General features: G+C 33.4%; 1 protein-coding gene across 21 annotated transcripts in view; it reads left to right on the forward strand.

Moving 5' to 3' along the window:
* The window catches only part of Cdc42bpa (CDC42 binding protein kinase alpha), a 271,103-nt gene that overhangs the window by 183,962 nt on the left and 70,932 nt on the right, over nucleotides 1-16,209 (forward strand). For all 21 annotated transcript variants that reach the window (XM_033762072.1, XM_033762059.1, XM_010642642.2 and 18 more), the window contains 2 exons: nucleotides 7,667-7,914; nucleotides 11,707-11,812. In XM_033762072.1, coding sequence (XP_033617963.1) covers nucleotides 7,667-7,914; nucleotides 11,707-11,812 — 354 coding nt within the window. The remainder of the gene's footprint in view (nucleotides 1-7,666; nucleotides 7,915-11,706; nucleotides 11,813-16,209) is intronic.

Here is a 16,209-nt window from a genome sequence, read left to right on the forward strand (position 1 = left end):
AGATGATAATAGGCACAGGCTAATACATTTCAGCAGAAGTTGCTTTGCAATGAAAATTCTCAAGTCAGACTGCTTAGTTTTAACTTTTAGTTTTACCAATTACTAGATGTGTAACCCTGAAACAGACACTCTCTTTATCCTCTAATTTTCTCATCCATAAAATCCTATTTCATGTCAGGAGTACATAATACACACTTACAAGCTGATACATCACAAGAGTACAGTAATCGTATAGTAATAGTATTACATGGGTTAAAGAAAATTTCAGAATCAAGTTGAATAATATCTCATGAACTCCAGGTGCTCATGTGCTGCTTCAGAATTTGTTAATGAACTGTGGCATAACTGTTATTAATGACTTATTCGCACTATCTCCCCACCTAAACTGTAACATTGCTTATTGAAAACACAGATAGATATGCTATTAACCTGGCCCTGGTTCTAGGCAAGATATTTAATACTTGCTTAATATGTGTGTTAAATCAATAAATGAATCATGAGAGTTAGAAACAACTTACTGTTCCTCTGACAATTGTATGTAAGTGTCTACAAGTAGTGTTCCTTCTCTGCTACAAATAGAAATGTAAACTCTAGATTTGATTTCTTATTTTTGTTTTGGATATTTGTTTTGGTTCATGAACTCAGAATCCTGGTTACCTTTACAAATTAAAGATATATCGTCTATATATAAGGTGTGATTGAAAAATATGTATGTAAATGTTTAAAATTTATTGCAGTAAGGTAGACATTGCCATTAATCTCCATCAAAATATCCCCCCACCAGCTTTGAACACTTATCCCTTCATTCTTGCCACTTTCTGAAGCACTTTCAGAAATCTTTTGTGAGTGTCTAATTGCATTGTTGTGGCTCCCTCAATTCCCTAAATCAATTCAAAACATTTACCTTGAAAGGATGATTATTTTGACTTTGAGAATGAACCAGAAGTTACATAGTACCAGATCTGGTGAATAAAGTTGATGAGGTCATACTATAATGTTTTTACGAGCCTGCTTTTTCATTGGATGGAACATGGCAGCAGCCTTCACCAAATTTTTTATTATACTTAAGACAGTCACAAAAGAGGACTCCCAAAATTTCTTTAGAAAGTAGCAAGAATGATTATATGAACCGGGTATGGTGGTACACAGTTGTAGTCCCAGCACTTGGGAGGCTGAGGCAGGAGGATGGTCACATGTTCGAGGCCAACCTATATAGTAAGTTCAAGGCTAGCCTGAACTACAGAGCAAAACCCTGTCTCAAAAAACCCACAATGATTGGGTAAATGTTTTCAAAGTAAGGGGAAGCATTTTAAGGGGAGGCAATGGCAATGTGTTTTTACTATAATAAATTTTTAAAATTTAAACATCATCCTCTTTTATATTTTTGTGATACATAATAACTACATTCTGTTTTTTTTTTTTTTTTTTATCACTCCATATACACCTATCCCTGTGGAGCAGGATTAGCATAGAGAAGTGATATCTGTCAGAGATGCTTTTCACTCAGGGTTTGCTTTGTTTCCAGGACTATTCTAGATGCTTTGAATAATAAAAAAGAAAAAGAAAAGAAAAAGGACCCATAACGTACACACTGGAAGAAATCTTAGGCATTGTTTGCGTTTGAGAAATTGAGATCCAGAAGAGTAAAGGATTTTGTAGTCCTAAGTGATAGAGTACTATCTTTCAACTTTGAGTGCCATGTTTTATCTAGTAGTTTGCTTTTTGGGGGGTCTATAATAAATACCACTGCACCATAAACTCTTAATCACATATATTTACCTACTTGTCCAAACAGTCATAAATTTGAGATAATAATAGAGTTACCAAGTAAGTAGTGCAGTTAAAGAGTTTAGAACAGAGTCTGACACACATTTAAACTCAGTTTTTGCTGTGATTATGACCATCCTGTAGTTTCTTTAAGAATTTTCTGAAAGTGAGAACACAAATATAATTTTAAAAGATATTGTGGCTCTTTTAAAGATAATAGGAATTTTTACTCCACCAAGAGTAATTTATAGCAGACTCAAAGGGAGAAATAATTCCATGTCAGTATCCCAATTCTAGTAATAGAACATACAGACAGGAGGTCAATAGGATATTCAGGTCTTGAACAACAGTATAACCAACTAGACTTAGCAGATGTAGTAACTTCCACCCCAAAATAGCAGAATTACACTTTACAAGTACATATTGCAAACTCTCCAATATTGACCATATGTTAGGCCACAAAATGAGTCTCAGTATATGTAATAAGATTGAAATCATATAGACTATCTTTTTTAACCACAATGGAATATCATCTTTTACTTTCTGATGGCAGGTAATAAAGTATGCACTTTCATTTCTGACATTAGTTATTTATATTCCCTTTCTCCCTCTCTTAACTAGAGGTTTGTCAACTGTGTTGATATTCTCAAAGAGCTTTTTGGTTTCACTGACTCTGTTATATTTCTATTCTCTGTTTTATGTTTGGTCTAATTTTTGCTATTTGTTTCTTTCTCCTGTCTCTGGGTTTAGTTTGTTCTTCTCACATCTGCCTTCATGTTCACATGGAGTTGTCCCTATGTGTGTGTCTTGATGCCCAGATCACTCCTTTTTATAAGGACACATTAGTGTTGGATTTCATTTTAACTTTCTTCTCTGAAAGACTCTATTTTTGTTTTGTGTTTTTGTACCGGGGATCGAACTCGGGACCTTGCACTTGTGAGGGAGATGGCGGAACCACTGAGCTAAATCCCCGGCAAAGGCTCTATTTTTAAATGAAGTCACATTTTGAGATACTAGTGGTTATGTCTTCAACATACGAAGTTTGGGGAGACAGTTCAGCATACAACATTTGTATTTTTCACTCAACAGTGTACTGTTGTACTTTTTTTACTTATTAAAAGATCTTCACAAACATAATTTCAGTTACTACAAATAGTTCAACAGTCAACCACATAGCCAGTTCTTTATAATTCTGTTTTTATCTTGTTTTTACTTTGATAGTATAATTGCCAGGAACACCTTTATCTACTGCTTTTTTGTATTATGTTTAAGTGATACCTAAAAATGAACAGAGAAATTAACAGATCATCTTTAGGCATTTTATAAATACCACAAATTTTTGTAAATATGAGAGGCCAAAAAAATTGTGATTTTTTTCCCATTTCTTTGTTTATAATGGATTATTAATCGTGCCCTTTCTTTGTGGAAGTTTTAGTTGTGTTTTTGGCCCATTTAATTTTGTAGTCCTAATGTTTTTCCTTATCAGTTAATATAAACTCTTTGCATAGTAAAAATTTTACATTTTCTTACATTGTCATCAGCATTTCTAGTATTGCTTCAAAGCTTAGCTTGTCCTTCTTTCTAGAGTTTTTATAAATGTTTAATTTTACTTTCCTTTCAATGTTGTTCCATGGGATCTTCAAATATTTTAACACTGATGTATTTAAAATTTGTTTTGCTAAATGTTATGAAACAAGATGTTTTGTTCTTTTATTGTTAGCAGGTGATTTTAGTTCCATTTATTAATCGTTACCTTCCTAAGTAATTAAAATATTTTATGCATATATTAAATTATTTTGGTGGCAACCTATTACTGTTATACTTTATTAATGGCTTATAGATTTTTACTTCTGAGAAGAATATCCTTTTTCCTTTTTTAGGATTGTCTTTGGTATTTTTAATAATTTATTCTTGTCCACCAATGAGAAACATTTGTTGCCATCCTCTGTTATTCCCCAGCGTTCTTTCCATATTGAAAAAGAACTCCCCACCTCCACCCCTGCATTGACTACAGGACTGTGCACTTGGCAGTCGTGGTGCCACTCAGCTGAATTCCCCAGCCCCCCAAAAGAACTTTTTATTAGAATTACATAGAAGAAAATTTGAAAAATATTGAATATTTTGATCTTCTCTTTCAAGAACTTGGTATTTTTCTATTTTGTTTCAGTCTGTTATGTCTTTCATAAAGACCTAATAGTTTTTTAATATAATCAGAAATTTCTGTTGTTCCATATGTATGTGCATTTTAATTGATTCTACTGTTAATGAAATTTTATTTATTCTCTTAATGCTTATTTTAATATTTAGAAGTATTGCTGACTGTTTACTTATGTGCTATTTTATTGAACTTTGTTCTATTGTTTATTATATTCATATGTATGGAAATTATTTTATTGTTTTTACAATGCTTTTTACAATACCAATTTCTGGTCACAGTTTCATTTATTGATTAGATAGGAGATCTAAAATTAATATTATACAAGAATAATAATGAAAGACATTCTTCTGTTGACATTATTTCTAAGTTTATTGGATGTACTTTTGATATTTCACCAGTATTTTGTCTGATTCAGCACGGATACTTTTTAAAATTAGATTTACTGAACTCCTTTACATATGGTTTTATCATGAGATTTGGAATAGTATTTGCAATTATTATCAAAGTTTGTCAGATACTTTCAGACAATGGTAACTACTAAGAAAATCATTTGGATTTTTAAATTTAATCTATAAAATTAATGCATTTATCAATAAGTTTACTAACATTAAATTACCTTCTTAATTTACCTATAATAAAAGCTATTATTTTGTTTTAGTTTCTTTTACATTTTTCAGTATTTTATTCAGCTTTTTACTGTATTACTAATCAGTGATATACAACTTTAAACTTTAGCTGGTGGTATCTTTGTTAGTTTTTTTTTTTAAGGAGAATTTTTCTTTGAAAATTCTTACACGTTCTTTTGCCAACCTAACAGCCAACCGCACAGAACAGCAAAGTTAAAATGTTTCTCAGGAATTAGAAAGCTGAGTCAGTGCCACAGTTACTGATTTAGGCACCACTTTCACAGAGATGCATAGGAGCAAAAATCTGACTTGCTCTGGCTCTAAGTTGGAGTAGTTTTGCGTGCTAGGCCACTTCAGAAACCATTGAAGAATCTGGACCTAGCACATACGTCTTGTCTTGTCTTGTCTTGTCTTGTATTGTCTTTATGATACTGGGGATTGACCCTAGGGCCTTCACACTGAGCTGCACCCTCAGCTGTGCATCTAACACACACACACACATTTATATATATGTATGTATGTATGTATATGTATATATATATATATATATATAGAGAGAGAGAGAGAGAGAGAGAGACAGACAGACAGACAGACAGACAGACAGACTTAGTTTTACTAATTTGTTCAGGCTGATTTTGTGATCCTCCTGCCTCAGCCAGGGATTATAGGCATGTGCCACCAAGCCTAAGTATCCCCTCCCCATTTTTTCATTTTCTCATGTTAATTCCATTCCCTTCTTTCCTTTCCTGTATCCCTCTCATTTCCTCTCCTCCTTTGGATCTTTTCTTCCTATTTCACATTATCTATTTATTTACACTTTCAATTTCTCACACCAGAGAAACTATTCAGTATTTTACTTGTGTGTGTCCTATTCACTTAAGAGTATTACCTCAATATGCTTCCATTTAGCTATGACTGTCTCTTAATTTCTCATTCTTTATAGAATGAGAAGTATTCCACTTTATTTTTTTAAAGCACATTTTCTTTACCCAGTCTCCAGTTGATGGGCAACAGGACTGTTTCCAAGTTTTAGCCATTACAAACTGTGCTGCTTATAAACATGGGTGCACATATATTGCTGTGGTATGATTATTTTAATTCTTTCGGGAAGATACCCAACAGGGGAATTGCTGGGTCAAATGGGATCTCTAATTCTAGTTCTCTGATTTCCACAGTGGTTGCACCAGTCTACACTCCTACCACGAGTGGAAAAGGGTTCCTTTCTCCCCACAACCCTGCCAGCATTTGTTATTGGTTGGTTTCATGATAGCAGCCATTCTTTCTGGGGTGAGGTGGAATCTCAGTATTGTTTTCATTCGCATCTCTTAAATGACCAATGATGTTGAACATTTTTTTCATGTGTTTATTTGCTCTTTCTACTTTGTCTGACAAATGTCTGTTCATTTCAGTTGCCTGCCCATTTTTGGATTGGGTCTTTAAATTTTGGGAGGTATGATTTTTGTAATTTATTTATATATTCTAGATAGTAGACCATTGTCTGAGGAACAGCTGGTAAAATTTTTTTCCCATATTGTGGAATGTCTCTTCATGCTGTTGGTGGTTTCTCTTGCTGTGCAGAAGCTTTTTAATAAGAAGAGATCCGACTTGTTAGTTCTTTGTGCTAGTTTCTGTGCAACTGAGGTTTTGTTCATGAAATCTTTTCCTATGCCAGTGTCTTCAAAACTTCTACCTTATCTCTCTTCCAGCCAGTTTAGTGTTTCTTTTTTAATAGTTAGGTCTTTGATCCGTTTCAGTGTGATCCATTTAGTTTAGTGCATGGTGAAAGATATAGTTCTAGTTTTAATCTCTGCCAAGTTGAAACCCAGTTTTTCCAGCACCATTTATTAAGGAGGCTGTCTTTCCTGTAATGAGGGTATTTGGCTCCTTAGTTATAGATGAGGTGGCTAAGTGTTTGACTAAAATACTTTCTTAATAAATGGTTGAATATTACAAAAGGTTACCACACCTTCCCGTCTTCCCCAACCAGAGCACTTTTTGCTGGCCCATATCAATTCCTTTACTTTTTAAAAATTATATACCTCAGTTGTAAAGAGACAGGACATTTTTCTTCCAACTTTAAATCAACTACCTTGCCAATTTTTCTGCCTTTATGCCTAGCTTCGGGAAGGACATGGTATGCTCCAGCTCTTAGTTACTTGTCAATAAACCTAAACCTCTAGTCATTTTTAGTTTCAAAAGTTTTATTGTTGTTCACTTGGACAAACAGGTTAGAACCACTTAAATGACCTTTGTAAGTTACTAGGCTCAGGAAATCTTTCTGTCATAATCACGGGTCTGTGTGTTTCAGTTTACCTTTGCAGCAGTAGCAGACATTTGTCATTTTCCTGGACTATTGCAAAAAACCCTTTCTTTTCTTTTTGTACATTATCTGCCATTTTAATCTTTTGAAAACAGAAATGTGCTTTAAAAGCTTTCTGACAGTTCTTAATGGGATATAAGATAGTTTTGTTTTTTCTAACTCCATATACTAACAGTAACTCTTAAGTTGATATGTAAAATGTAAAGCAAGAAGTTATATGTGTCAGCAGAAAGTTGTTCAGATAAATAAAAATAAAATTGTTCAGATAAATGGTGGTACATCTTGTAAACCCAGTGCTCACTTTGAGATCTAATTCAAGGCCAGCCTGGGAAGGCAATTTAGCAATACTTTGTCTGCAAAAAAACAATCTTGGTTTAAAGACTTAAAAATAAAAATACACAAAAGGAAATAAGGGAAAAGAAAAATGTGAAAAAATGGAAACAAAATCTTTGTAAATAGTGAAGAGTTAAGGGGATGAAGGGAGGGCAGGCATATGGGGAAAAAATAAAAACCAAGACATATCATGTAAAAGTACAAGATCCCTGTGATAAATGTAACTATTTTTTGCTTTAAATGTACCAATAAACTTAATGAGGGGAAAAAAGACACAGCCCATAAAGGATTATAAACTGAGGAAAATATTCACAACATATTTCAGATAACTAATTACCTTAAATAAATAGTATTTTTTTGTGTGAGAATATACAAAATGAAGTGCAGTTCCATGTGTAGTCTTGTATAGAAAGGGGTTATTTTTCTTACAGATGAACCAATCTTGTGTTATTATTTCTGTAGCAAAAACAAATTAGTTATTCACCAGGAGTATGCAGCATAGAACACCAGCAAGAGATAACCAAACTGAAGACTGATTTGGAAAAGAAAAGTATCTTTTATGAAGAAGAATTATCTAAAAGAGAGGGAATACATGCAAGTGAGATTAAAAATCTGAAGAAAGAACTACATGATTCAGAAGGCCAGCACCTGGCTCTCAACAAAGAAATTATGGTTTTAAAAGATAAATTGGAAAAAACCAGGAGAGAAAGGTAAGAATCAAGTTATTTACTCAACAAACAAATACTTATTAAGTATCTATTATGTGTCGAATTCTGTAGATATGTATGCAATAAACATATCTCAGTTCTCAAGGAGTCTAAAGTCAGAATTCTTAGAAAGTCATAGTATGCAACATGCATAGTGTGACGGAAAAGCAAATGTCACCAGTATGTGAATACACATGGAGAGGTACAGAAAGGACCTGGTACATCCAGGCTTTTTGGACAAAACAGTGTCTAAGCTAAGGCTTAAAAAGTAAGAAAGGATAAAGAGTGTCTAGTGAAAGATAGCAGTACATGCTAAGATTTACAGAAAAGACAAACAGCACATTCAGAAAAAAAAACTGATGGAAGTATAAGTAAGTGAAAGTTGTAAAAAACAAGGCTAGAAAGGAAAGTAGAGACAAGATCACGAATTAATGCAAGGCGTTTGTGCTTTATTCTAAGGCCAGTGAAGAAAGTGACATGATTATCTTTATATTTCTGAATGATCACTCTTGCTACTCTGTGATTTGCTTAAAAGGAGCAGACAGAAGGTAGGAATCCAGCTATGAGAGATGAGCTCATGGTCTTTAGGTGGTAATGGCAAAATTGGAGAGAGTGGCATGGATTCAGAAGGCCTACTGATAAGACAAAACCTGCAGGACATAATAATCAGCTATGAGAAATAAAGGAGCAGGAAAAATTATTAGTAATACTTAATGTACCTAGATTTTAGGCAACTAAGTGTACGTTGCTGTCTTTTTCAACTTAATATCAGAAACTTCAGTTTATTCAGTTTGGTGCATTCATTCACCCCCCAAAATTATTTTAGAATCTACTGTGTGCTAAATACTGTTGTAAATATAGCAGTGAACAAACAGACCCTCAAATCCCTCACCTCATGGAGCTTTCCTATAGTATAGTTGAAAGACAATAAAGTAAATTATAGAACATATTAAATAATGATAAATGCTAAGAATGAAAAGTAAGCAGGAAATGGCTATGAAGTATTAAGGGGACAATTTAATATAAAGGTTTTGTTTTTTACCTGTAGTGATAGAAGAGGAATTGGAGTATATGGGCATAGATAGAGGTATAATCGGGTAGGATCTTGTCTATGTGTTGGGTTTTCATGTTGAGCTAGTGTGTTGAATGTGAGGTGCTTGGTCAGTTGGTTTACAGTTCAGGTGTCAGATGCAGATTGAAAATCAGGGGTCAGCGCAGATCCTTATCGAAACCAGGTGCTCTCTAGCCTCCTATAAAGAGAATAGACAGCACTGGGCTGAGTCCCACGGAGCGCTGTTCCTATAGGAAAGATGGAAGGAGAGGAGTGGACAAAGACAGCTGAGAAACCAGAGACTGTGGCTGCAATTTGGAGAGTGGGTTTTCACCAAAGCTGAGAAAACACAGCAGTTCATGACAGGGAGAATGGACCACACTTCCCAAGAAAGATTGGGTGGGTAACAGTAGTCAGTGGTGAGTTCCATCAAGAGTAGGTCTGGTGGACGGTGGAAGCAGATGACAGAGACTGATGTTGTGGACAGTAGTTACATGATGAAAAAGAGTACAGCAAAGTATTTCAGGATATTTGCCAGAGACCAAGACAATAAGGCAAGTGGGAAATGAAGCGTGACATAGTATATGGGAGTGTTTATTTATTTTAAAGATGGGGAGACAAACCTGAACTTATTTAATGCTATGAGGAGAAATCAAGAATGATTTTATACCAAAATTTTACTGAGTTTATTCATGTACATATTTTTCTGAAAAACTTACGTGCAATTTTGTTGTTGTTTTGAAGTTATTTCTCTGTTAGGTAAATATTCCTAAACATAACTGAATTTAACACTTAAGTGACATATTTGCCTGGAGACAGGATGATTTCTTGTCCTTGAATTTATAAGTTAAATTAGAATATATGTTCAGTGATTTGGTTATATAAGGAATTTTTAAGATCACCCATTACTTATGCTCTTTATTCACTTGGCAACAATCATGAAATTAGCTGTATTGATCCACATTGAATTTTATTTGTTGCTAACATCCTACATCAAACCACCATAGCCATACGCCTCTTTGTCTATGTGACAATGCAGTCTTCAAAACTGATTCCTGTTTTTTGCCAAGGAGGCATTTAAAATTCTGTTAGAACTGTATTCACTTCTAAACATAGTATTGAATCAGTTTTATCTCCAGAGCTATCATGTTTATAAATTTTAAAGTATTAAATTTGTTGTGTGTGTTTGTATGTAATAAGGAGAAGGACTGAGAGAATTGAGGGAATTTCACTGTGAATTTTCTGTGAGCCGAGAGCAAGGAATCATATATAGTGCTACTTTCTCCTCCTACCCCAACTTCCTCCTTTCCCCATACTTACTATATGCATAATCAGATAAGGTGACCATGGTCAGGTTGTCTGTAGTCACAAGAATTTCCCTTAGATGTTCAAATGAAAAATGAGTGGATGTTATTAAGCAGACAAGTCTATTGACTAAAATCACATGAACCCTCAAGATATAGGTAAGTAAAGTAGTTGATATGATAGCCAATTTGCAATACAGTTATTTTCAGTAAACTTGCTTCCTTTATTACATTTTCTAGTATCTCCTGCAGACACAGAGGTGTACTACCACAGTGCATTTTCAGAATGCTAGTCTTCCCTCTTTCTAATGTATTTATTAATGCCTTGGTGAAGGTAGAGTTCTCTGGCTGTTGTCAAGATTGGCCTCAGGGCTGACTAAGCAGTTCACATGTAATAGATCCCTCTAACATTTTCACCCACCCTTAGCCAGTAGACTCTATACTGGAGAAGTTGCAACCTCATTGATTTTAGGCTGTTGTTGAGTCCAAGCTTCCAGGACCCAGTACAGCAGTAGAAAAGGAGATGGTATTGGATGGTTGGGAAAACTTGATTGGTTCTGTGGATTTGGAGGGTTGCTTAGTGGTTATCAGAGTATCCTTGACTTTGAGAAATAACAGTATTTAGAAGTAAGAAGTATAATATCAGCAGCTGCCTCCCAATAGTTCTGAAGAATAAGGGAGCAAATGAAGTAAAATGGTAACAGTTGGGGAATCTGAGTGAAGAGGATGCTGGAATTCTTTATACCATTGTAAATTTTCTATAAAATTATAAATTAATTTCTAAATATTAAAAAATGTGGAATACTATTCTGAATGAAATCAGTAAAATTAATAAGTGAATAGCCCAATCTTAAGGACTCAAGACTTTGTGTTTTCTAAGAATATTATAGTATAGATGTATAAAGAAAACTAATGTCTCAGAAAAGTTTGTCTTTGGATTAAACTTAATGAATATGAAGCAGTTGGTAATTACTGGTTTCATTTTTTTTTTTTAGTTTATTTCATTAACTTTCATAAAACCTGATTTACAATCTAAATTAGCCACTTATCCCAGATAGCATTTATAGCATTGCTATATTTTATTTTTCTATATAGAACTAATCTGAAATTAGTTCATTATTCACTTTTCATTGCCTGTCACACCCTTAACTAGAATATAAGCTCTGAGAAAGCAGGGCCAATCTGTCGAGTCCATAACAATTCCTTGGCACCCTGTAGGTACTCTGTAAATCCTTGTTAAATGAATGAAAAAACTAGTCAGTATTATTGTACTGAAGAGTCTTCAAAATAACTTATCAGGCCTATCATTGCATACAATCATGATGAGTTCTATGTGAACAATTTTTATATACAAACTAATATTTATGTATTTATAACTATTACAAAAATTACATTTTCAGTTGAAATTTCTTTTTTTTTTCCTTTCATGTTTTGAATTAGTCAAAGTGAAAGAGAAGAATTTGAAAATGAGTTCAAACAGCAATATGAGCGAGAAAAAGTGTTATTAACTGAAGAAAATAAAAAATTGACAAGTGAACTTGATAAGGTGAGTGATTTAGTGTCACTTGTACTAATTGAGCACACACTAGATGTTCAATACACTGGAAGAAATTGTGAATATGCTCTTGTATATTTTGTACATTTTTGGTTTAAAAGTCCTCTGTATAAGCTATGAGTGCTTGTATGATACAAGAAATTTTTTTGTTACACACATCTGTGACAGTAGTCATCTGGAGAGTAAGTTTTGCTTATTTCCTTATTTTATTCTTTGTCCCATTTATTTTTGAGCTTCTATTCTTTATTCTTTTCTTTCTTTTTTTTTTTTTTTTTTTTTTTTTTTTCCTTTTTTTTTTTGTTTTTTTTTTTTTTTTTTTTTTTTTTTTTTTTTTTTTTTTTTTTTTTTGGTACCAGGGATCAAACCTAGGACCTTGCACTTATGAGGCAGGCAGTGGAACCACTGAGCCACTAGCCAGTAGCTCTACTCTGTATTTTTTATTTTACTTTCCATCTCTTTTCTATTTTCCTCTCTTTTCTCTTATTCATCACTTCCCCTATCATTGCTGACTAAGTTGATGGCTGGCTAAGTTCAGGTTGAATATAGACTGATCTTTGGTGAGTACTGGGACAATTAGCTCAAACCCTGAAAAATTAAAACAGCTTGATTTCATATTTACAATAGAGAACTGATCATAGCTAGAAATTATACCAAAGGTAGATAAGTCATAAATTATAATCCAAAGAAACCAGCCCTGCCTAGGCTTGAAGATCAGAACCATGTATTAAACTTAGAAGTAGCCATATTTATGAACAAATTTAATTTGCTTAAAGGAGTTTTATTCTGTTAGTATCTCAAGATTTCTCAAGTGGCTACTGTTCTATGTTTCTTGTATCACTTCCCAACAAATAATTCTAAAAATCCTAATATTAACCAGAAGTTTGAATAGTTCTGTTTATATTAAATCAGGATACCTGATTATGTTTTAGAATGATTTCTGGATTTTCCTTCAATAAAAGTAGTAGTATGTTCACTTATTAGTTATTCTGATAATAGATTGAACTGCTATGATTAAATAGTAAGAACACAGACTTTGCATTCTTTCTCAGTTTTCTATTATTTTCACATAGCTCTCTTTCAGTACATTCTCCATAAGTATTTAGCATTCAGAAATGTTATACAGACAGGCATGATGGTGCATACCTGCAAACCCGACAGTTGAGAGGCTGAGGCAGAAAAATCACAAGTTTAAAGCTAACCTGGGCTTCACAGTTCATGGTCAGTGGGGATGCATAATGAGACCTGTGTCTCAGAATTTTGTTTAAATAAATAAAAATACTAATTAAGCATTTAAAAATAACCTTCCTTATTTTCTAAGCATTTAAAAATGATTTTGCTTGTTTTGTTAAAAATTATTTGTAAAACAGTACTGTTCATTTTGTTGAGTCTTAGAAAGCTAATATACATAAAGAGGCTGAATAGTAAATAGCATAAAGTTTTAAAAATTTAGTGTTGAACTTTATTGTATAATTCTTAAACATTATCTGAATTTTATCCAAGTAAGTCACATAATTGTCATTTAATATACTTGACTAATGTAATTGCATAGTTTAATATCATTTCTATTTGTAAATCTAAAGATTTCCTTAAGAGTCACCTTAAGGGAAAAAATGTATATTTACTCTGTGTGTGTGTGTGTGTGTGTGTGTGTGTGTGTGTGTTTGTGTGTGTTTATATATGTATATATATGATTAAACTGTAGAAGGAACTTAATGTAGAATTGCTAAGCAATCACATAGTAAAACATTATTACAGTTTAAGGAATTTTCTATTGAAAAATAATTGAAGTGAGTATATGTCAATCTAACATTTGGTTTAGTTTCATTATTTGCCATAAAGTTCTGCTGAGTGTACCAAAAATACGTGTTTAGAGAGCAGTTTTTTTAAAGTCTTTCAGTTAAAACTGTGTTGTGATTTAATAGATAACAATTCTCCTCACATTGACCTGTAGGTTCAGGGTCATCCCTTTCAAAATCTGGTATAGTTTTTTATTATAATTGGTGAAGTTGTCCTTAAATGTATATGGGATTACAAAAGACCTAGAATAGGCAAAATATTTTTTGAGAAAAACCTATAAGTCAGGCGATTTGTACTATTTAATTTTAATAGTATAAATATACTACATAATAATAACAAAAGTATAGTAGTATTGGCATGATGGAACAGAATAGAGTCCAAAAATAAGCCCTCACTTTTATGGGAAGCTTAAATTCTCAATTTAATGGGAAATAATCTTTTCTTATGTTATTGGAACATCTGAATATCTGTGTCCACAAGAACATGAACTTATACAAAACTTAGCTCAAAATGGGTCATAAACTGACATGTAAGATATACATAGGAGAGTAATCTCTGATTTGGGGTTAAAGGATACCATAAAATTACAGTATATGAGAGGAATTAATGATATATTGAGTTTCATCAAAACTTGAAAACAGCATTGTGAGATCAGAAGTCAAGACCAGCCTGCACAACTTATTGAATGTTTCAAAATTAAAATTAAAAAAGACTGGATGTAGCTTAGTTTAAAGGTCAGTTCTGTAGTAAACAAACCAGAAACCTTGAAAACAACATGAAGAAAATGAAAAGATATATACAGGGTGGGAGTCAGGAACAACTACAGCAAGGATAGGCAAAATTTCTCAGATATTGGAAGTATTTCAAAACTGGAATGTAGCAGTTTTGCAGCTGTTTATATTTTCCAGAAATCATTGAAATGTCCCCCTTATAATGGGTGAATTTTGTGTTAAGTAAATTATATCTCAGTAAAACTGTGAAGGAATAGCTGGTAAGTTACATTTTCAGAGCTGAAATGCACACCCTGAGATACAGTATTAAATAGCCTTGTTTATAATAGCCACATCAGGGTTTGTGCTGGTAATCATAGTTGCTATAGACCCATTTCCTTAGAGAAGACAAAGAGGTTGGAGGTAGAATTAAGCAGAGAATTATAAATAAACTATATATGCATTAAGTAATTTGTCCCTTTGGCAGAGGGGAAGAAATGAAACTTTGCATTGTGACATATGCCCTGACTCTATTTCTACACAGAAGTACAAGTTAAAGACAAACATGAAGAAACATGAGTCATTAGGAGAATTCCTGGTAAAGTAGAAAGGGGATTTCACAAACTCTGGCCAAATCTGGCCCTAGAGTGATTTTGTATGACCCACACACTAACAATAATCTTTGCATTTTAAATTCATTATTAAAGACTATGTAACTCTTACTGGTGAAAAATTTACTAATTCTTAACTAGAAAACTTTGCAGATTTTTTTCAATTAGGACATAATTTGGGACTGTGCTGGTTAAGATTCTCCAGAAAACAGAACTCCTGTCTCTGTGTGTGTATGTCTGTGTATGTGTAGAGAGAGATTAATTAATTAATTGGTGGTTGATTGATTAGAAATAGACTCAAGTGATTTTGGAGCCTGGCAAGTCCCAAGCTAGAGACCTAGGAAAGCCAGTGGCATAGTTCCAGTCCAGAAGTTGGCAGGCTCAAGAACCAAGAAAACCTTCTGCTGTTTTTGCTTCAAGTCTGAAGGCAGGGGGTAAAAAAATCTGAAGGCAAGAAAAACTAGTGTCAGCTTGAAAGGACTTTAGCAGAAACTTTCTCAACTATAGTGCGGTTTTTTTTTCTCTTCCGACTTTTGGTTGATTTGATGAGGCCCACTCCTATTGGGAAGGATGGTCTTCTTAGTTTACTGATTCAAATGTTGATTTCATCCACAGATATCCTCACATATATCAAGAAAATGGGTGACCAAATATCTGGGCACCTTGTGGCTCAGTCAGGATGACACATGGCCATCTCATCCCTAAAAAAGTTTCTGCTCAAAAAGCCTCACCTCTTTCAGAGTTGAGTAATCAGAAAGAGACTAGCTTGTACTTCTAAAAGCATACTGATAAGGAAGAAAGGAACAGTAATACCTCATGGCAAATGGAGAACATTTACTAGGAAAAGTGAAATATGTTAAAAATAACACGCAGGTACTATGGGGAATGTAATAAAACATAACAGGCACACTAGCAAATACAAATAAATATTTTAAAATGAGGGTAGAGGGGAGGTTGTAACAGGAAAGAAAATTGAAAAATGAAAGAGAAAACTAGGTAGTAAGTACAAAGAGAGCTGTAGGTTTCCCAGCGTAGAATCTTTATAAATAGACTTATGAAATAACTGTTATATATTCAATATAACTTATTAAATGAAAAAATAACTAAAATACTCAGTAGGAAGTTTAACAGCACATTGGGAAGAGCCAAAGAGAAAGAAGAAACAGAAGAAAGGGAGGTGGGATTCAGAATAAATTATATACAGGTATTGAAAAAAAGAGAAAATACAGAAAAGAGAGTATTCAATGTAGAGAAAGTAATATGAATATTT

Source organism: Fukomys damarensis, unplaced genomic scaffold (genome assembly GCF_012274545.1).
Source record: "Fukomys damarensis isolate Sample0158 unplaced genomic scaffold, DMR_v1.0_HiC HiC_scaffold_11, whole genome shotgun sequence".
Classification (NCBI taxonomy): domain Eukaryota; kingdom Metazoa; phylum Chordata; class Mammalia; order Rodentia; family Bathyergidae; genus Fukomys; species Fukomys damarensis.